This window comes from Dipteris shenzhenensis, chromosome 27 (genome assembly GCF_047967505.1).
Source record: "Dipteris shenzhenensis isolate YYH24624 ecotype China chromosome 27, Dip_SZ_1.0, whole genome shotgun sequence".
In the NCBI taxonomy this organism is placed as follows: Eukaryota; Viridiplantae; Streptophyta; class Polypodiopsida; order Gleicheniales; family Dipteridaceae; genus Dipteris; species Dipteris shenzhenensis.
This window is the reverse complement of record NC_141622.1, coordinates 9,980,868-10,003,470: the sequence shown is the minus strand read 5'-3', so window position 1 is coordinate 10,003,470 and position 22,603 is coordinate 9,980,868. Positions and strand designations below refer to the sequence as shown.

Below are 22,603 nucleotides of genomic sequence, written 5' to 3'. Positions count from 1 at the left end.
CGTCACTTTTTGCACGCCTGCTCTTTTGGTGTGCTCTCAAGCTATTCGGTTGCCTTTGCTCCTCCCTAAGGATTTGATAATGGTCATGTAGACCAAGAAGTCCAAACCAATACCAAAATGGGTAAAGAGGCTATACCAAAGCTGGAAAAGAGGTAAGTGTACAAGGCAAACGACATCGGCCAAGACATGAAACCAAAATGTTGCACGAGCCAAGTGGCATATCACCTTGAAATGCTTGGCAATAGGTGAAACCACCAAGGGAAAGAATGTACTAGTTGCATATGGATCTACAAGGTCACGCGTAAGGCAAATACTAGGCAATCTCAATTGCAAAAGGACAAAAGGCATTGAATTTGTGGAGACTTTGGCAAATACAAGGCATTCTCAAATGCAAAAAGACAAAAAGCATTGAATTTGTGGAGACTTGCTCAAACCTGAATCACATGTTCACATTTTGAATGGAGACTATATTACATGAAGCGACCAAGATGTCTAGAGGATGTACATTGCTATATAGGCTGAGGTTACCCCTCTCGTGAGTATATGATGTGGTTTGAATTAGGCAAATGATAGTATGTAAAGAATGACCCTCATTGCTCAAATGATGAACCAATTGAAAGACAAATTTCAATACTTGCTCTCAAAACATGGCATTATAGCCCCCCGCTCATAGAGGATGTACAAACACCATAGCGCACACTGTCAAAATCATGAACACAAGCAATAGCTTCTAGTGAAGTTTCTTACGGTAATACCAATCCTTCCGGTCAACTTCACCACTTGTACACCACCGACCCCTCCTATGTACATAATTGATCACTTGTACGTTCTATTTTTGGTTCCATATGCCATTTCAGTGTCCAAGAGCTCTCTCTCTCTCTCTCTCTCTCTCTCCCCACACGCATGCGAGGAGGACAGACACACATGCACAAATACGTTTGTTTATTTATTTGTTTGTTGCCTCACATTTATATTTTTAAAATATTTATATACAAATTACATTGTAACATACGAGACATATTCTTCACAAACCTAGGGTAGAAAAGGTAGAAATGTAGCGAGTCACAACCTCTTTGAGCAAGAAAATCCAGCACCATTAATGGGACAAAGGAGCAATAGTAGAATTTTTGACTTCTGGTGGGAGGCACAGCGAAGTACCCCATTATTTTGATTTCAAACTTAAAAAGGTACTAACCTTGCAATAACAAGGTATTACAAGAATGTAATGGTTATAACAAAGAAATCTACAAGGCCCCATGTGCTGCTGCCAACAATGTATTCGAGAAAAGATAACACGTTGTCAGAAATCTCTTTGATTACTCTGATCCGATGCCAACACGGTTGACCAAAAAATTTGTCGTTGCAAACTCAAATAATATAATTTGATCGAGAGGAGCAGTCCCAGCAGTCTTTTCTTGTTCTTGGACTCAATAGCCATGCCTGGCATGCATGCAAAAATTGTCCCAAGAGAATCGAAACCTCCCTCCTGTAGCCTTCCCAACAAGGTATTACTGGTAACTGCACTCATGCATATACAAGACCTGGTAACTGTACTGAGTCAGTGGCAGGGCTGATGGTATCTTCTACCATTTTGTAAATAAATCAAATACAAAGATGACAGAGAGCAAGTCGGCCAAGTCTTTAAAGACTTTACAGAAGGCAGGTTTGTCCCTGCAATACTCAATCTCATGTACACTAAGATCAGCTCCTCAATGTGATATATACACTTCCTCGAATGCCCCAGCACAATTCAGGGTCTTTGAAAGTCTCTTTAAGCAGTAAGGTTACATGCAGGCAGCTTTAAGTCGCACTGTCATGAGCAGGTTGTAAGCCCATCTTCACTGAGATCCACCTGCAGCTTCTGCAGCACGCTGCCTTATCATCTCATTGACTGCTGCTCTACGACGTGATTCCTGCTGTAGTTGTGTACGCCTTGCATGCTGCCTCAGATCCCTGAACTCAACCAAGACACACATGAATATATGCATGGACTAAGTAAAAACAGGAATCCAATTTCAAGGGAAAAAGAGAAGAGCAACAAAGAAAACGTACATGCACCGAGGGACACTGCATGGTGTATCCTTGCAAGATCGAGCATGCGCTGCTAAGAGAAACCACATCCTCTTGCAAAGAGAGCAGCCACCAATTGCTCTCTTGGTACATGAAATACCATGCCTGAACAAATCTTTCATATTTCGGCATTTTCCATATTGGCACGATGGCTCACGACATTGTGACGCATGTTTCAGTACCTCCAACATTGTCCGTAGCTATTATTATCCAAAACAGTATCAGATGAGAAAAAGTCCATACTAAATAGAATCCCTCCAACCAAAACACAAGAAATTATCAATGTCACAAAGGTTTTTTGTATTTCTTATTAACAAGGACTTGAAACACCAAGATTTATGGGCAACCTGCAGTATGCGCTGCTGCCTAGCATCTTTATTTTCTGCACTTTGATCTGCTGCAGCTGAACGGGCCACAAACTTATGAGGATGCCTTTGAACTTCTTGACTCGAAAAACATGAACTGCAGACATCAAAATCAGTACAGCTTTTGCACTTCCAACCCTGCCCTGCCTCAATTTCAGTGTGGCAGATGGTGCATGAAGTTATGAATGCTGGGGCATTGGGATTATGAAGATGGTAAAGAACCATCATAGAAGAATGTTTAGCCCGTCGCAGAGTATCATATTGATACTGATTTCCTTGACAAAGACTCAAGAAAGCATGCCGATTATCAAAAAATTCGCTCTCCATGATCTCATCTCTGTCCACTGTATCAGTGGGTACATCATCCACGTCCTCCTGCAGATCAAAGTACATCAAATATCTATCTTTGCTTGCTCACAACAATCACAAAAAAATATTTTGAACGGTAAGGGTTAGAGCTGAATAGGAACAAAACCGAGTGCTTTCATCACAAAAATGTTTTCAACTGTAAGGACAAAGCTAAATAGTGAAAACAACCACTTCTGCAAACAATTGGCTAGACTAAAAGTGCGAGTGGGGTGGGTGGCGTATGCGTGGGGAATGCATGTGCGTGCGTGGGGTTTGGGGGAAAGAAGAGAGAGACAGCCAATTATACTCTCCTCTGTCACTCATGTGAGCAGGTGAATATTGAGGCATCGGAGTGTAGGGGGTGCACGTGTGCACGTGAAAAGTGCACGCAGGTGCAAACTCCACACCAAGTGTGCCCAAGCGTACAACTTGACAGCAGCTAACATAGAGCTAATTTTTCAAAATGTGACACCGTACAAACCATTTCGAACATTTCCAGATGTAGAACACCCAGAATGGACCCAATTTCTCTTCTAAAATTATTGGCAAGTTCAGAAATCCGGATTTGTTAATGGATTCGCTCCTTGCTAGTAGTGACCAGATTTCTTCAATGATTCTCACTCACAGTTCTCTGTAGGTTCACATGTGCATGGACGGGAGGGGCAGGAATCTTCCCTCCCAGCAAACCAATATATTTTAGCTAGCTACTCTTCCACAATGACCACAACCCCGTCCAAAAGAAAAAAGAAACGACGACATAAAGCGAATGCTTCTTCGCTTTGATGCTTTTGTGGGGTTTCCAACACTAATGTAATATGCCTCATCTACAGGAAGTTTAGGCTGCAGAAAGAACAACTTTGTTTCTGAGCGATATAAACCATGTAAGAAAATAAAAATTATAGGGGATTTCATATAATAGAAAAAGGCCTTACCCGTATCAATGGATGACACTCTTTCTTGCTAGCAGGATGTCTCTCCTCTTCTCCCATCTTTTGGTGTACTTCATAGCAGCTGCCACAAACATCCATTTAGTATTATTACAGCCTTGCATAAACCTGCAGTTATCCTTATTCCTTGATAGACATCCTTCAAAGAGCTAAGCATGAGAAAGTCATCCATTTGACAGATGAGTAGAGATTTTAAGAGCAATATCATCCGACTGTAACCAGCCTTTGACTGACAAAGGGCAGTGTAACTGACACTATTATCTCACAAATCTGAAATACAACCAACTTGAACCATTGCCATTGCCCACAAGAAAAACTAAGAGCATGTAACTTCACAGCATAGCATCACTGAACCATTTAGAACCAGGGAGGCTAGAATGCCCCTGGTATTTATTTGATTACTGGTTAGCTCAAATACAAAGGGACTCGACAATTTTGTGATTCTGTTATTGTAGTTTGTTTGTACATGGGCCATTTCTGATAATAACATGGTCCTACCTATGTCAGTTTGCAGCCATAACAATATGTGCTTGCATATGCAATGTATGACATCTTGTTTCTTTCAGGGACTCAGAGATGAAGGGCAGACTTGGTCATCATGAAGGCTAGCATTTAACAAAGATTCAAGACCATTCAAGAGCCACACAAGGTCTGTGTTCCGTTGCTGCCCCTTATGACATCCTTAGAGCTTGGCGCAGCCACAACACAATAGAGAACTAAATGCTTTGCTTGGGAACATTCATGACATTGAAACTTAGTTTCAGTCGAAAGTAAGCAGAGTTCACCAGAAGACTTACCAACTGCAGAGCTGAAAATTCCCAGCACACTGTTGGCAAAACCAACGGTGGCCGGAGGTAATAAAGCTGCGACAGTGGGAACACGCATGGTGCATGTGCACCATGATGAAGTCCTCCTTCATTGCAAAGATAGATTGCCCCAGCTGTAAACATAGCATGCATAAGTCTAAATTCAGGAACTTTCCATATTACCAAAAATCTACTCACAGAGCTTCAAACTATCAATACGAGCATTGATAACAGACATTAAATAATACAAAGACCCTGCCTAATTTATCAGCACAAGGGAGCAGCACACATGAAAGACATGTCGAAGAGTAGTAAATACAAAAACAAAAGAAATACTGCCCTTCTCCACATGAGGCCAAATTATTCCTCACCCTACCCTAGGATTACCTTATGCATAAGCTGGAGATCCTTAGACACATTTCCTGCAAGCTCTGCCTGCGATGAAGTCTTAGATGATCGCTTTGTGACCACTTTCTTAACCTTGCCCCTCCTTTGAGAGTGGACACCCTCCTCCTCTTGTTGCAGCTGTTGAAGTATGTCTTCAGCAGCCCCTGGCCAGTAATCTCCATCGAAGTAAGGGAGGCGAGCAGCTGTTACCTTGGCCTTACAGTCACCGTTTGATGTGAAGAAATAGTCATACAAGTTTTTATTTGCAACTACTATACTCTCCTTCTTTGCTTTCGCAATCATGGTTAGATACCTGCAAAAGATGGTACCCAAATTAACAAACAAAACCTTTGGGGCGTTATAGATTAAGAGCAACCTATTCATTATATTCTTTCTCATCCAAAGATACTTGCAACAATTAGACTATATATCATTCTCAGAAATGCCTGAATCTTAGTTTCAGCAAACGGATGTTCAAAACTCACCACTCACGAAGCTTATCAGTCTTTGGAGTTTTCTGGATCTCAGGGTGGCAATATAGTATGTAGTCATCGCCTTTCAGAGGAGGACATGCCCAAATGTAGCAACTACTGAAGCCACGCTTCTTACAGTAGTCTAGATAGGCAATCTGCAAAAGTAATGAAAGTAACATATGATTAACAATCTTGCTTCTGGAAGCAGTACAGCATACCTGAGATGATCAAAACTATGGGAATTCACCGCAATCCAAGACAATTGGACAGGATCTCATTTTCCTAGAGGTCAATAGTAGTCCATAGGTATACTTGGAACTCAGCTTTCAAACAGGAGACCAGAGAGGATGGGGGATTCACCAGCTCAACCTACATTCCAATCACAATTGGTTTTCGAAGTGCTCAAGCAAAATGACTATGCTGGATACATGTGGTTTTGTTTAGACTTTGCACCCTGGAGAACCCCTTGTTAGCAGTTCACTATATCCCACCTACATTCACATTATTTCTTTTGGAACGTTGATCAGTCACACTTGGTTTTCAAAGTGCTAAGCAAGCTGGATGCATGTGGTTGAGTGTAGACTTGGCACCCTTGTGTAGTTGTTCGCTATATGCCCCCTACATTCACAGCACTTCTTTTGGAACAATTATCAAAACATATTTGGAAGATTCTACTCATATAAAGTAAGCCTCCAAAACCATACATAGCCAAGCTATTCAATAATATACTCCCTCCATCAGTTCACTGTCCACACTCGCAAATTACACAAACATGTACAATATCATGGTATAGATCTCGGTCTAAACTTTGTTAAACTAGGTTTTCGTTGAAAGCCCATCTTACCAGGATCTCATGATAAACATATGTACGGAGCGCCTCCCCACTTAAAGTCTTTACGTCTGGTCGGAAATATTTCACGGAGTCCAGATAAGATATATACACACGTCGTTGATTTGGCTGAGGATTCTCTGCCCCAAATTCCTGTACGTACATTCCAAACAGGCAAACTTCCACACCTTCTATTTCCTGGAAAAGCATTAGCATCTGCAATGCACATGGTTATCAAGTTAGTCACATTTCTACGATTAGTCTTATGTGCAAACATAAATTTCAGGTCCAAAGCTCAGTCAAACTTACCTTTGACTTATAGAGAAAATCCTTGGGGTAGCCTTCCTGTTGAAACAATTCTAGAAACCTCTGCTTAACATCAAGTTTTTTTTCCACAGAAGACACAACTCGCACAACAAGTCCTTCAGCTGTTGGAACCTGCAAGGAATACATTCCAAGATACAACACAACTCAGATAGTAGTTGGATCAAAAAAACCCAAAATATTCAGTTACTGGAAACATACCAGAGTGTATAGGAATCCAGGAGCTGCCTTAATTGATCATATTCCATTTTCCAAGTTTTTGTTTCATGGAGAAATTCATAATATGCTCTGCATGACCTCTAGCTCACCAAACTTCACACACTCATGTACTCAAGAACGATTTCAACAGGTAATATATGTAGCCTTCTATGCTGTACAGTATTCATGCTACTGTCATGGAAAGAAAATGAGGACATGGTACTCTAACATCATGGAAAAAAAAGGAGGACATGGTGCTCTAATGATTAGAGCAGCAGTCCCTTCACAGCTACAGAAACTGACAAAAAATTTCCAGCATACGAGCAAACTCCATATGGCCTAGGCAAGCAGCCATAGTGACACATTCAGGCTAATATTTGTATTCTTAACCAAGTATCACTTTGCATAGAAGAGCTAGAAAGACTAGCAAGGTTGACACAAAAAAGAAGCCCAAAATCTGATGTTGCAAAGCCCAAATTCTTCGAAGACGTTCCAATCTCAGCTTTGTTTGGGAAGAATGAAAAAACTTGGATCAGCACACACACATAGATGCATACATTATATACACATACATACATCCACACACGTGCAGATTACGTATGTATGTCTCTGTGCATGTGCTCTTACCCACACAAAGACATTCATATTGCAAACAAAAATCCAATAAAATGTTGAGCTTAGAGAGCCCTGTAAAATCAACAGTGAACAAATATCCTGTTTTCCCTTTCTAAAGACATATTTAGTATGTCTTTAAAAATATCCTGTTTTCCCTTTCTAAAGACATATTTAGTATGTATGCGTTTACTCTTCTCAAAATATCACTTTCCTAACAATCAGCTTCTAGTAAGGGGACCTTTGGCATGTCCGACAACGTAAATACATCTGGATGAATCCAGGAAAATAATGTTTGGCCATGATAGTTCATCCATAAAGTTTTGGAAACAGAAAAAGGATAATGGAGATGTCAAAGGGAGGCATGGCTCACCTGTTTCATTTATACCTATGAAAAAAAAATCAAGGTGTTGAAATGAAAAATGCTTGCCATATTCATTCGGTTCAGAGTACCGTTGTAACCTTCATGGCTTCTGCATGTTGCAGTCTGCTACCTTCCACCAATTACATTACATTATGCTTCATGTCTATATCTCCAATCCTTACCAAGCCATCTCCCCTAACATCATAAATTTTACATAAACACTGAAGTAGAGCCCAGTTTGGTGAGGATTCTATCATGCTACCTGCAGCAGGACTGCTTCTCGCTAACAGTAAACATTACTAGGTTTAGTAGAATTTGAAGGAGAGTTAAGTAGTGTAGTACCTTATGTTTAGGAAAAGGGTAGGAGAGGAAGATCATGGGCTGGATCTTCAACAGAGACTTGTGAGGGGCTGCACAAGGACAGGAGGAAGTCAATCCTTTTTAGAATTCAGCTGAGTATTGAACTCTTGCTGTATATTCTATTTCAGTAATGAAGTACAAGTCATGAATGAATTGCCAAGTAAAACTAGAGCCCTTATATAGGTATGGCCCAGGGTAGTATAAAGCAGTATTGCTTATGGGATTACCTCCTAGGATGCCATGTGGCAACTTATGGTATCTCTTTAAAAAAAGAAAAAACACTTACAAGCCAATAAAGGCCTTTCTACTAACTTTAGCCTAAGTTTAGCCTAAGTAAAAAGTAACCCTCTGTTACAATCCTCCCTCCTCAAATAGAAATTTGTCCTCAAATTTTAAAAGGCTGTAACCTGGACATACAATGCTCCTTGTAAACCTAAACAGCTCAATTCTGGTCATATCAGCTGAACAATGAAGTTTCTCAGTCAAATATCTCCCTGTAGGCATGCTGATCTGTAAATGGATCATATAATATTCCCAAGAAATCAAGCAACCGGGTGGAAGAGCTATGCTGTCCAATATAACAGATCTGATCATATAATCCAGTGAGAGACATGCTGATCTGAGAAAGGATAGTGAATGGTGGCTGCAGCATGTCCATATATGCCATATAGCAAGGGAAAATCAAATCTGCTCATAAAGACACAATTTTGGCCATAGAATTCAGCTAAGCAATTGAGGGTACTGCTCCACAATTGTAGATGGCTGCCAAGAAGACTCCTCATCAGGTAGACCTCTCCATTTGATAAGATATTCCATGTAGGACTTGTTCCTCAACACATGATCTCTAAATCCAAGGATCTTCTCAGGTATATACTCAATCTGGCCCTCTTCATCCATAGGAGGTAGCCCTTCCATAACTTGCTCCTTAGGTCCCAAATACTTCTTGAGAAGTGACACATAAAATACTTTGTGTATTCTAGAGGATGATGGAACCTCCAACTCATAAGCCACATCCCCAACTTTCCTCAAAACCTTGTAAGGTCCATAATACCTATGAGCAAGTTTAACATTGGTATTACCTTTCAAAGAGGCATGCCTCGACTTATGTAATCTGAGAAATACATAATCCCTTTCTTCAAAATGAAGATCTCTCCTATGCTCATCAGCATAATGCTTCATCCTTGCTTGCGCCCTTACCATATTATCTTTACATTGCTGTAATAGAGCAGTCATGTGAGCCAAATAATCCTTGGCTTTCTGGCTGGTCAATGCTTGATCAATAATGGTTGATGGAACATGAGCTTTACAGCCAAACATGGCTTCAAAAGGGCTCATACCAATTGAAGTGTGCTTGGTGGTATTATAACAAAATTCAGCTAGATGCAACCATTGGTCCCACGATATGCCTTAGATACTCTTCCAACCAGCGGTTAACCCTTTATATTTGTCCATCAGTTTGAGAGTGATCTGCTGTACTTGGGGTAAGAAGTGTTCCCATAGAACTGAAAAGCTCTTGCCAAAAATGCCCCATGAACTTAGCATCACGATCCCTCACAATTTCCTGAGGGAGTCCATGTAATTTAAATGCATTCTCCATGAATTGCTTAGCCACCTTGGATGCTGTAAATTGTGTCTTAGTAGGAATGAAGTGGGAAGCTTTAGTAAGTCTATCAACAACCACAAAGATGCTGTTCCAACCCCTAGAGATCACTGGTAGACCTGTAATAAAGTCCATGCTGATATGTGTCCATTTACCTTGAGGTATAGGCAGAGGTTGTAGTAGACCAGCTGGTCTCAGATTCAACTCCCTATTTTGTTGATAGGGCTTATAACTTTGTACATAAGCAAGAACATCCTTCCAAAGCCCCTTCCAATAAAAACTATGTTTAACCTTATCATACGTCTTGTTGAAGCCTATATGCCCAGCCATAGGAGATGAGTGAAATTCCTGCTAGATTAGCAGCTTATAGGAGGAATTTTCAGTAAGAAATATTCTATCATTATACCACAAGATCCCATTGTGCAACTTGAAATTGGGATATTGCTGAAAGTCAGGATCTTGCAAGTCTTGGAACATAGGAGCTGCTTGAGGATCATTGAGATACTCTTCTTGAATGCCATGGATTCAATCTTTATATACCTCAGTGAGGTATAGGCCAATCCTTTACACACTGTCCTTGCTGGGATCCACCTTAATGCCACTACTGCTGACAATATGGCCCAAATATTCCACTTCTTCAGCCATGAAAGTGTATTTACTTGATTTGGCATACAATTGGTGTGTCCTCAATACCTCCAATACTTGCTGGGCATTCAATAAATGCTCTTCTTTTGTTTTGCCGTAGACAATATATCATCAAAGAATACCAACACAAATTTATAGAGGAAAGGCTGCAATACCTTGTTCATTAGGGCCTGGAAAGTTGCAGGTGCATTGGTTAAACCAAATGCCATCACTTTGAATTGATAAAGCCCACGTTCTGCCCTGAAGGCAGTTTTATGTTCATCTCCGGCAGTTTTATGTTCATCTCCCTCCTTCATCCTTATTTGATGATAGCCTGACCTTAAGTCAATCTTTGTGAAGTACTTTACCTCTCTAAGCTCATCCAGTAGATCATCAATTCAAGGAATAGGAAACCTATTCGTTGCTTGATAACAAACCAAATCAAGCACGTATCTGAGATGACTGCCGTTTGTAACTCTAAAGCATTGTGGTAGTTGATCCACACAAGCCAATCATGCTGCAACCTTTCTTGCGTCTTTCATAACCTCCTAGTCATCTAATTCTACCTTCATCTTCTACTTGGTAACAGCACAGATGTGTTAGCTTATATCTTGTGGCACATGCGCTTGGAAGCACCACTACCTGCAATGCACTCTTCCTCTCCACATGGGCTGAATGTTCCTCAGAAAGCGTAAACACTAGAAAAAAGGCTTCAGTTATAGCTAGAACTATATCATATGATTTTGACGCTGATGAGGCTTTGTCTCCACTTTTCTTCTTCTGATCCATCTCTTCTTCTTGCAGTCTCTTACAAAGCAACTTGCTTGTGGGCATTGAAACACTTGTTTTCCTTGTCTCCACTATCTACCACCACCTGAGGAACCTTGTGAAAGGTTACACTTTCCTTCGCCTTGTCTGACAAGCAAGACACTCTGCCATATGTCTTCACCCTTCACCATTCTGCCATCATATATCTAGATGAATCCAAGAACATGCCCAAAATCATCCTCTAAAAACATTAGTGCAGTTTCAATCTAATGATAGTCACTCATAACGTTGAAAACCATAAACTTTATCATGCATAGCAGGGACTAGCTACTATGACATCGCCATTTACGTCATCAGCACCCAACGGTGGGTGTAAACCATAGCACAAACATATGCTCTTACACATACAGCCACACATACTTGATCAGCCATTTATACAAAGGTCTTCATACTGAGTTTCTATCGGCACTCAGGAGGTGAAGGGCAGACTCAGCCGTGACAAAGGCTAGCACTAAAGGATAAGGCTAATCAAAAAGTAGTCCACATTCTCTTCATTCAAGCTACAACTGCTCATGGAGACTATACAATTTTAATTTAGTCTCTCCCAAACGAGCATCTAAAAAAAACATGCTTAGACAATGTAGCTGATAGAGCAACACACCATTTAAAATAGAAAGAACTTATCGCAATATTATCAGAACAAGGACGAAAACGTCAGAAGGTGAAATTTGCATGTCCACTAATACAGATGCCATCACGATCACAAGACTCTAAAGCTTCGTGGAAGCATGTTCAAGAGAAGCATGGTGAGTGCATCCAAGTCCATCTTCTATGTAACTCCACATAAACTTCATCACAAGGAGCAAGTGGTACTTACTATGACATCCCCATCAGTGCCCAATAATGATAAGACTAGCTTGGACAGAGCATCTCTCAAGAGTCACCATCAAATTACATAGGGACTACTGTTCTCCACTGTCTACCACCACCTGAGGAATCTTTGCCAAGGTTTCACTTTTACCTTTGCCTTGTGCAAGACACTTTGCCAAACGTCTTCACCCTTCACCATTCTGCCATCCTATATCTAGATGAATCTAGTAACATGCCCGCTAAGAACAGAGTGCACTTTCAATCTAATGATAGTCACTCATAAGGCTGAAAACCATAAATTTTATCACGCATAGCAGGGACTAGCTACTACCCACCAATGTCATCAGCGCCCAACGGTGGGTGTATTCCATAGCATAAACATATGTTCTCACACATACAACCACACATAATTGAGCAGCCATTTATACAAAGATCTTCGTATTGAGTTTCTGTCGGCACTCCCGAGGTGACGGGCAGACTCAGCTGTGACAAAGGCTAGCCACTAAAGGAGAAGGCTAATCAAAAAGTAGTCCACATTCTCTTCATTCAAGCTACAACTGCTTGTGAAGACTATACAATTTCATTTTAGTCTCTCCTAAACGAGCACCTAAGCAACAAGGTGAAAGTTTGACTAGGTGTGCCAAAGGAGATGGGACAACCTCACCCTCAGGTTAGGACAACCTTTAAATCCCCTCTCACGTTATCCTTCCATGATAGCATTCATTTAAGGCCCTTGCATAATCCCCATAGATTGAGAAAGGCAAAACAAACGCTTAGGCATTTGCCTTTGGCATGCCAAAACATGATTAGACAATCTAGCTAATAGAGCAAAGCACCATTTAAAATAGAAATAATTTATCGCAATATCAGTAGCCTGCAGCCATGTCTGCTAATACGGCAAGAACAATTCTCCCATCACGATTACAAGACTCTAAAGCTCCGTGTAAGCATGTTCAAGAGAAGCATGGATGGTTGCATCCAAGTCGATCTTCTATGTAACTCTACATAAACTTCATCACACGTAGCAAGTGCTACCTACTATGACATACCAGTGTCACAAGAAACGTTTCTAGATTTTTACAGGCGTTACGTCTAGAAACGCCTAAAAATACTATATTTTATAGAAGTTATATATGATGCAAAGTAGAGGGTAGAGTAGAGAGTAGAGGGTAGAGTAGAGAGTAGAGGAGAGTAAAGGGTAGAGGAGAAGGTAGAGTAGAGGGTAGAGTAAATGGTAGGCACTAGGAGCAAGGCAAGCAATGGAGCGGCGTGGGAGAGGAGCGAAAAAACGACAACGGCGGCCAAATTCATAAAGAAACCCATCGCGGTGGATTTTTTGACAGCCAGATGTTTCGCCCTAACTGCCCGTTTCGGACGTTTCTAAGAAACGTTTCGTTGCGTTTCGGTGCCCCGAAAGGCACCGAAACGCGTTTTTTGGTGACACTGTGACATAGGGATATAACAGAGTGCAAAGGATGGAAAGGTGGCTCGCAAGACAATGGAATGGACAAGAACAAGGACCTGACAACAATGCAGAGGTACTCCACCAAGATAGTCCCTAAATCAAAATACTTCACCTTTATGCACACTAGAGAAATTTTAATAAGCAGCAACTACGTTCATTAAAAGCATTCACATTTAATTGCACCTCTTCAGGACTTTTGCCCAATGCCTTAGCTCGCTCAACCCTTTCTTGTTTCAGCTTCTGAGCCAACCTCTCTTCAACATGATCACTTAAAACTGTTCTTGGGAGATCTTTAGCCCCAACCACAGAACTTGCAGGACAAGGCATCCGTTCACCCCTCTCCACATCTGCTATACAACAATCTGGGCATACGTATTCTGATCTTTCTTTATTGATCCGAGCATTGAACAATACACAGATTTGATGCTGCCACTTCTTGCACTTGTCACATTCAACCCACTGTGAAAGAAAGCACTTAGCATTAGACCCCTTCCAACATTTTTTAGAAACCTCTAATAGTTATATACTGCATCAGCATGACATGAACTTACTGCTTCAAGTCGTTGCTCATCATTTTTCCTCTTTTCAAGTGTAGACTTTTGGATCTTGAAGCCATCAGTCTCCAGCATATCAGCCCGAATGGCACTGTAACAAGGCCCACAAAAATTAAGGCTGTTTTCTCCTGATCCTGAAGTGTGATATGTAGCATTCCGTTTGATACGGCAACCACACTGTGTGCAGAAAATTGGTATCGGATCAAAGCTAAGATTTTCAACGGCGCAAGCTGAGCAAGCTGCAGCAGACATCTGATGTTCCATGGCTTGATTCCTCTCAGCTTTGCCTTTGCTCTATCAAACGAAAAAATAATGAATGAGTGGTAGATTTGACCCCAAAGGGTGAAGGCAGTCATTGCATTTAGCAGACATCGATTGCGAGATGGAAAAAATCCTCACAGATCAAACTAAACTTAAGAGTAAGTTCATACCTGGCCAATCCATTTTCGTAAGCTGGATATATGTTCTCTGATTTGCTGAGGGGTAAAGAGCTCAAGATATGAGATCCCAGAAATCTTCATCTTTGCAGGCTTTGCAGTATTTGGGGAGGGTTTTAGGGACACCACTGCAAATGCTTCCTGACTGGTCTGTAAGTTAGCCGGTCCTGCCACCTGAGGTGCAGAATCTTCCTTCATGCAAGTGGATTCCGATTTTATATTACTAACAAGCCTAAGTTTCATATGCCCATGTAAGTGCGATCCTGTACTCAAGGAAGATCCGGTGGGAGACTCAACCCTAAGCGAAGACAACCCAGCCTTGCCTTTTCCCAGCCTGTTTGAGGCCTGAAGCTCAACATCCTTTGAGAGAGCTGGTGATAGAGCAAAGTCATCTTTTAGAGTGGATAATGTATCTTGAATACTTGTCTGCTCTTGGCTCTCAACTGTACTCATTGATTGCTGAGCCTGCTGTGCAACCTCTGGAACATTGGGAGCTGGCGCTTCTAGCTTCACACGCTTCAAGGGAGGCGACTCCACTTCAATTGCTGCAGAACACCTGACAGATCCAGCAGACTCTACATTCGGGCCCTTCCCCTTTTGAGCTCGCACAGGATTTAACTGCCGCATAAAATACGTGCGCACTGGACCACATACTACACATTTGGAATTCCTGCAGCTGTTATGATGCTTTAATAACCCTTTCAAATGTGTACACCTCGGGTGTGAGCATGGGAAAACTCTACATGTTGTAAGATGCTTCCATGACTGACGGCCCAATTCACACTGAGTTACAGTGCACTTTGCTGAATCACTACAACGACTCACATGTCGCAAGAAAATCAATAACCACTGTTGCCTCTTCACTTGTTGCAAATCAATTGAGCTGCCTGCCCTATTGACTTGCTGGGGTGCCAAACTCTCATCATTGCTGACAACTTCTGATTGTCCTGTATCAGCACTGTTGGCTTGACAGGTCTGTTCACTGTGCTCCGCTTGTTGATCAGCAGATAAGCCTGGCTGACAGGGATGTTGCAGCTTATGTGGCTCAGATGAACAATGCAATTCCTTTCCCGAACCGAAATCTTTTTTATGATCCTTCTCCATCCAGCCTATGTCCTGGTTTCCCTGAGTCCGAAAAGCTTGCTCCACCTGCACATGTGGTAGTAAAGACAGCTGGTCTCTCTGTACTTGGGAGGGATGCTGTTGACCAGTTAATATGTCCAAGGTGTCCTGAGCTGGAAGAGCCCTAAGGGGATGCTGTACGTGAGCATCCAATAAATCAGTAGAACACTCCTTTATGCCACGTTGCTCTTGCATAAGACTTAGCCCCGGCTGCTGCTGCTGCTGGGGGAGTACTGTAAAGCCTGGGCTTTTAAGTGAAGCACCACCATGAGATATAAGGCAATGTTGAGGATGAGAAGGCTGTGAGAGCATTAAGCCTTGCTGCTCAGAGAGCACACCAGGGACAGGGATCATTTTTGCTTGTGTTGCAGCCAAAGAGCTTACATTATTACCTACTACAAGTCCTGTTGGTAAACTGGGATTGTACAACTTCCCACTCTCAGCAAGATCAGTAGGCATTATTGCATACCCATCGGTTGTGACACCTGTAAAGGAATTTAAAGCTGTTCCAAAGTCACAAAATATGAAAGCCAGATGAAGCCAAAACATTAATTGCAAAATCAAATTGTTAGGTTTTGGAAAGAATAGAAAAGGGATATTGACTATTGAACAAATGCTCCGCTTGGAAATGTACCGATGCACATAAAATGCAGGCCATGGGACAAATTCAAGGGCTTTCAAATGCCGCCTATGTTTTTCATAGTTTTTCATATCAATTAAGCATGAATTAGGCTGTGGAGGAATTTCTGCAAATATTCTGAGACTCTTGGTCACTCACTGCAACCTCATCAACTACATTGTCACAGGGAATTGGTTGGCGAATCAAGGGACACTTTCAGAAAATACTGAAAGCGTTCCCAAAGATTTCACAGGTCATAGCCATAATGTCACATTGAGTAACATGGGCAAGAGACTAGCTTGGACAGAGCATCTCTCACCATCAGATTAACATAGGGACTACCGTTCTTTTGATAAACGTAAATCGAGCCTAAGCCATTTACATCAAGCCTTTTGGAGTAGTTTTAGATTCCCTATGTAATACCTGTAAAAGAGGCAAATTGTGAGATTGTGATTGGATGATATTGTGCATTTAGCTTGTGCCTGCACTAAACTTCAAATAATATTTATATATCCCTCACACAGTCATGTACACGGCTAAAGCCTTCACATGCTGAACTAAGGAATCATCCCTCACACAGTCACATACATGCCTAAAGACTTCACATGCTGAGTTAAGGAATCAATTCCATACAGAAAGCTCAACCTGATTCCAAAATAACAGGATACTGCATTTACTTAACCAAAAGATGCTTAATTCAAGGTTTCCTCTAAGATAGTTGCCTCAATATGATTATGTCATGAGAATTGCCTTCGTTTCTTCAAAACGTACTATTTCTCACTATGATCTAGAATATGATCCTTGATGTGACAACAATCAACGCTATACATGCAATCACGCAAAGCTCTTTGGCATGTTTAATAGATATGGACTCTAATAAACTGAGGTACCAATCCTAAGGATGTGATCATATCCCTCAGTCTTAACTCTAACACATGTCCCTGTATTTCCTAGCTGATCATTGCATTCAGGCCGCCATTTCTTTCAGCATTCATTCCTGGAAATTAGGCATCTTAACCCTGTAGTCAACTGTTGTTAATCTAATTGAGCCTTATATGCATTGTGGCCATTTTTAAGAGTAAGCCATGCAGGATTTCAATAAAGCTCACCAGAATTCTGAAAAGGCAGCCTTGCAGGAGGGCTTCTGATATTCAAACCAGGGGTCGGAATCATTTGGCTTCCTGACCTTGACATGCCAGAACCGGACACAAGTGTGCCATTTCTTTCAAAATCAGATCCACACAGGCCCACCGAGGGACCTTCTCCAATGGCAGATGCAAACAAACTGTTATTGAAACCTGCTGTCGGTCCAAGAGTGCCTATACCATAACCAGAAGCTGTGGAAGCACCACCAGGATTTAAGAAAACCCTTGATCCACTCTGTGGAGATGGAAAACTACCAGTTCCTAACATCGGAAAACTCATGTTGCTCCCAGGAGGCAGTACCGTTCGATTGGAGCAATGAGGAGAGGGCACTTTTGTGATGTTCGACATCACAGAGCCCGGCTGTACTCCATGCTGTGCAGAATTCTGATTGTTCCTCAAACGGATTATCAAAGAAAAAATCCGGTTTTCCAATGTATTGAGATCCCCATATTCCTCCTGCACAATGAAAGCTTGTGGATCAAATAATAAATTAACTTTCCCAGCAAGTTAAAGAAAAGCCTGCGAGTAACCGACATTGATCACCTGTGCGCGCGTGCGTGTGTGTGTGTTATACATGGGGGAGAAGAGAAAGGGGGAGAGGGGGGGGGGGGGGGGGGGGAGACGCACAAAAAAGCGAGATATATGAGTAGAGTTACTCACTACATAAGATCCTTACCTTTGAAACAGCATCTAAGTACAAGGCCATCTCCAGATCATTGGCAATGTCAGGTAGCCTATTCTCCAAGCGTCGTCTCAGCAAAAGTTTTGTACTAAAAGAAACAACGAGAAGCTAATGAGCAACTACAATACAATGCAAATACAAAGTAGAATTCTGCATAATCAAAAAGACACCCTTTCAAAGGGCCATACCTGTACCAATAAAAGCTAACACAGACACACGATGTGACAACTAGGGCATCTTTAACCTCAACCAAGAAGTAATATACCTTTGTAAGACTAGAATATGTCCAATCAAGCAAGAAGTAAAACTAACTAGCTTTACATCCATAAGCAATACATGTCTTCAAGTGAATGTATGCATGCCTGCAGGAGCCACACACTTCCTCTCTGGACTAATTGTGCTAACAAAATACTAATTGCATTTCTCCCCAATGCCAACAGGTTGAGATCTGTAACTATTATTCACTTGCGAAGACACACTTTAGCATAAAGAGCAGATAAAAGTTCCAGAAATGCACTCTTTAAGTTTTAACATATCATAATCAGGGAGGCAAACCTCATTTTGAAGAGAGTAAAAAAATGGAATAAATTCCTGTCTTGTCTATGTATGTGTCTCAGACCAAATGTCTAGTAACTATATTTCATTTGAAATAAAAATGGTCACTTAATTCCTACCTGATATGCACCAATTGTATTAGAACAGCTGATGGTGGATGCAATCAAGGTTAAATTATAATTCCTGGTAGTCTGCAATGTATGGCTTGACTTGTATGTAAATCTAGTTAAATTTATGCAGTTGCTTTCATCAAATTCAAATTAATATGCTCATCTAATTGGTCAACTTTTATTTCTTTGATAAAAAAGAAAGCAAACATCAAGCCAAAGACAACCAGAGACAACATGCTCATGAGAGATTAAAAAGTGTCGACACAGGGTGCCTCGCGCGGGGGGGGGGGAGGGGGCGCTGCCTAATCAACACTCCACACCACTAACAACAACTCATGTTCAAACTCAGTTGACACTTGCCAGCCACTCATGCTGAAGCACAAATGTGCAGCTAAAAGTGACAAATTTTGCAACCTATCCCACCTTTCTATGCGCAAGCTATCCCATACACTCAAAAATAACTCCACCCCCCCCCCCCCAAAACAAACCCGAAAAATACAAAATGATGATTATCATTTTTTATTTTTTGTTTTGTTTTTAACTACTTTCACAAGCTATCCAGAATTACATCTCTCAACAAAGAGAAAGGAAAAAGGCAAGATCCAAGTTCCAACCTTGACCAGTATACATAAGGAGAACTTCTCAAAGACCATTTTTCAACCATTTCAAGATTTCCACAAATAAAATGCGTAGTAGTAACTTCCTAATTATGCACCAAGAACCCGGCTATTCTACATCTTTTGGCGCCTCCCATCAGTGATAGAGCCGCGCAATGGCCCTGCACTTCCTCTGGTCCAATCAGTGCCAAGCCAACTGCCCAGCCACCAACAGAGGATAGAAGTTACCTACGTTCGGTGGACCTTTCCAAGTGTACAATGAAGGATGGCTAATGGGGAACGTGCAAGTATCTAGATGAGTCCGGGCACATGCCCAAACTCATCCTCTACAAACACCACTTAGTGCAGTTTCAATCTCATGAAAGTCACTCATAAGGTTGAAAACCATAAACTCCATCAAGCATAGCACGGACTAGCTACTATTACATCCCCACTGACGTCATCGTCACCAACAATGGGTGTAGACCATAGTATAAACATATGCTCTCACACATACAAATCCACACACCCACACATACTTGGGCATCCATTTACACAAAGTCTTCATATTGAGTTTCTATTGGCAATCTGGAGGTGCAGGGCAATCTGGAGGTGAAGGGCAGACTCAGCCATAACAAAGGCTAGCACTAAAGGAGAAGGCTAATGAAAAGGAAGTCCAGAATCTCTTCAATCAAGCTACAACTGCTTGTGAAGACTGAACGATGTCATTTAAGTCTCTCCAAGACGAGCATCTGAATCTAGCTGATAGGGGAATGTGCATATGCTTGATTACCCGATTATTGCCTTGAAGGTTAGATTTAGTTAAATGTAAATCACCTCTTTAGAATAGGACGCATTTAAAAACGAAGAAAACCACTGAGTGAACAAAGATACGCTTAAGTTCTCATTAGATGACAAGGATAAGCTGCCATCTCAGTCTCGAAATATTCTTTCCTAGTTTCATGGCCTTCACTAAAATTTTCTAAAGAACACTAGCTCCTCCTGCTTCCATCTACCGATGACAATGCCATATTTTAATGCATGCACCTGTACTCTGGTTAAAGTTGAAGCTCCATCAAGAGGCTTGACCACCACCATATTGGTTTCCAGGGGTCTCTCTCTCTCTCTCTCTCTCTCTCTCTCTCTCATACAGCTGCCTTGAATTCGAACGTATTGAAAACATATCCCAATCATTGGGGGTGAGCATTGAAGAACGATAGAGAATGAAATACCAAAAATTCCACAATTCTTAATGGGAATTAGAGACTAATCAAACAACCAGCACTGCAAAATGCACTTTCACGGTTTCTATGAAGTTATACAACAAACAATTTTAGCACCACTTAGAACGCTCTCAACAATCCAAGCAAGATGTAACAACTACATAAAGCACACCCAAGTGACAATTACCTAACAAATACTTACATATGTGCAGTTATTTCACGCCGAAGGTTCGCATCATCCTCATTGTGCCAAGCCTTCCGCCAACCAGCCAAGCTTTGTTTTAAAGGAGGAAACCCACCCCTTACGTGCTGCGGCAGCTGACCATGTGGCCCAGCCACCGGAGCCTGAGTTTGCATTTTGACCTCTTCAATATATTCTTCCTACGAACTACTTCCTCCACTTTTTACTGCAGGATGTGCAAGGACACTTCATGACTGTTACATCTGCGGAAAAAATTAGAACATTAAGAATTTATGATCCCATAGTTGTTCCTTCTATAGACCTCTCAACACCTACAAAACATGACATTTTGCCCCTAAAATACAGGCATAATGTGATATTATTGACTCATGGTCTACCATGCAACTGAAATCAAAATCAGTCAAGTTGTTCTCAAATGTCAAATGTCAACTAAGACCAGATGGAGAACCATCGTAGCAGGCTCTTATCAATGTTTGCTAACAGGCTAGCAAGTCGGTGCAATAACTTGTTAGATGAAGGTGATATCATAACCTTGGTCGGAAGAAACGGCCTGAAAATGAGCTGTATTGTGGAGGGCCATGTGGTGGTATTTTAAATCTTTTTTCTTAACTGTTTTCTTACCCTATATAGGGACAAGAGTCACCAGGCCCTCTACAAATGACATTTCATTGCCCATACAGCTACCCTTTGGCATGGGTCCAAAAGCTTTCTCTGTCGTATGAAACAGCTACTGTTGTGTGTTTAGATAAGAGAAAACGCTAGGAAAACAAGGAGAGAGAAAAATACTATGTCGGAAGACAGCCTGTTCTACAAAGACATTGGACACAAAAGGGGCGTGAATGGATAAAATACGAGCACAGCAACACGCCACGATGGACCAATGGATATGTGGGGGAATACTATGAATTTCACATCACATTCTGAAAGCCTCAGAGAAAAACCAGCTGGTTTCAATTTTGTCATAACCTCCAACTACCACTAGCGGCACTCGTAAAAGGAACATTTGAATGACCCGATTATACTTCTCGATTTAGAACCCTCTACGGTCTGGCATAATGTAATTTTCAGCCATTGATTTGCACAGCGGGAAACGCTGAAAGACTTGGCACATTCTACGCTTCGCAGCGTTGCGGGGCACAAAAGGGGTTCGGGATCTCTAATCCAAGATCGAGGGAGCCCTAATGAGAGAGAAGGGAAAACGAAAGATCTTTGGGTTGGGGAAATCTGACCCTACGTAGGACCCACTTTGACTCGCTGAAATCGAGAGTCACGAAGAGGGCGAAGGAAAAACGATACGGCAAAAGGGAAGGGGGGCGAATCGGTGGAGAGGGAAAGACAATTGAGCGAATTATGGAGTTGGGGGGGGGGGGATCGGTGATGTGTGGTGTGGAAGATAAGAGGGAAGAAGGAATCGATCGAGGGGGGAAGGGACATACCTGGGGGGGAGAGACCATCGGGGAGAGGGAGGCCATAGCCATAGCTAGGTCGAACAGCTGATGAAAGTCCTTGTGTGGTGGAGTAGAAGCAAAGGGCCTGCGCTTCCACAGAGAGAGAAGAAGAAGAAGAAAAGAAAACGAAGAAGAACAAGACGACGCGCATTCAAGAGAGAGAATGGGCCTCTCTTTATGGATGGCTTTCCGATTTTATTTTTTTCCCCCTCTCTCTCTCTCTCTCTCTATATATATATATATATATTCCAAAACCCTTCTTTATGTGACGCTCTTACCTAGGTACCTAGTGGACTTTCCTCTCTCTCTCTCTCTCTCTCTCAAAACACACCTTGTTAGGGTCTTCCAGGTGCCGATCGTTTACGTTTGCTTCCTCACGTTCAAAAACCTAATCTCATCAATAACAATGATAGGATCACCTCCAACAGTGTTTAGACCAAGCAGCTGGGTGTGTATGTGCCAGTCTCAAGTCCAAGCCCCAGGGACAGCTCGGGATTCT

The 22,603-nt window shown here is 41.7% G+C and overlaps 1 protein-coding gene across 3 annotated transcripts; it reads right to left on the bottom strand.

The window, feature by feature from the left end:
* Positions 1-1,111: 1,111 nt before the first annotated feature.
* Positions 1,112-22,278, bottom strand: LOC147883844 (histone acetyltransferase HAC1-like). Of its 3 annotated transcripts, none has more exons than XM_087398462.1 (16): positions 22,093-22,278; positions 20,657-20,898; positions 17,965-18,058; positions 17,252-17,744; positions 14,396-16,026; positions 13,962-14,258; positions 13,594-13,869; positions 6,535-6,663; positions 6,241-6,441; positions 5,409-5,551; positions 4,924-5,236; positions 4,528-4,670; positions 3,716-3,794; positions 2,418-2,810; positions 2,053-2,270; positions 1,112-1,953 (listed from the first exon to the last, which is right to left on the bottom strand). In XM_087398462.1, the coding sequence occupies exons 2-16, from the start codon at positions 20,809-20,811 to the stop codon at positions 1,839-1,841; spliced, it is 4,680 nt and encodes a 1,559-aa protein (XP_087254588.1). In that variant the 5' UTR covers positions 20,812-20,898; positions 22,093-22,278; the 3' UTR covers positions 1,112-1,838. The 3 variants fall into 3 exon arrangements, with proteins under 3 accessions (XP_087254588.1, XP_087254590.1, XP_087254589.1); XM_087398464.1 differs by having other exon boundaries at positions 14,396-16,008; XM_087398463.1 differs by having other exon boundaries at positions 20,657-20,889.
* Between the last annotated feature and the right edge of the window lie 325 nt (positions 22,279-22,603).

Excerpts from the sequence above, each read along its gene's own strand:
- LOC147883844 (XM_087398462.1), bottom strand. The coding sequence starts at position 20,811 with ATGCAAACTCAGGCTCCGGTGGCTGGGCCACATGGTCAGCTGCCGCAG. Across the intron at positions 17,745-17,964 it reads ACTTAGATGCTGTTTCAAAG|GAGGAATATGGGGATCTCAA; the intron begins GTAAGGATCTTA and ends TTCATTGTGCAG. Across the intron at positions 16,027-17,251 it reads GCTGCCTTTTCAGAATTCTG|CTTTAAATTCCTTTACAGGT; the intron begins GTGAGCTTTATT and ends ACTTTGGAACAG.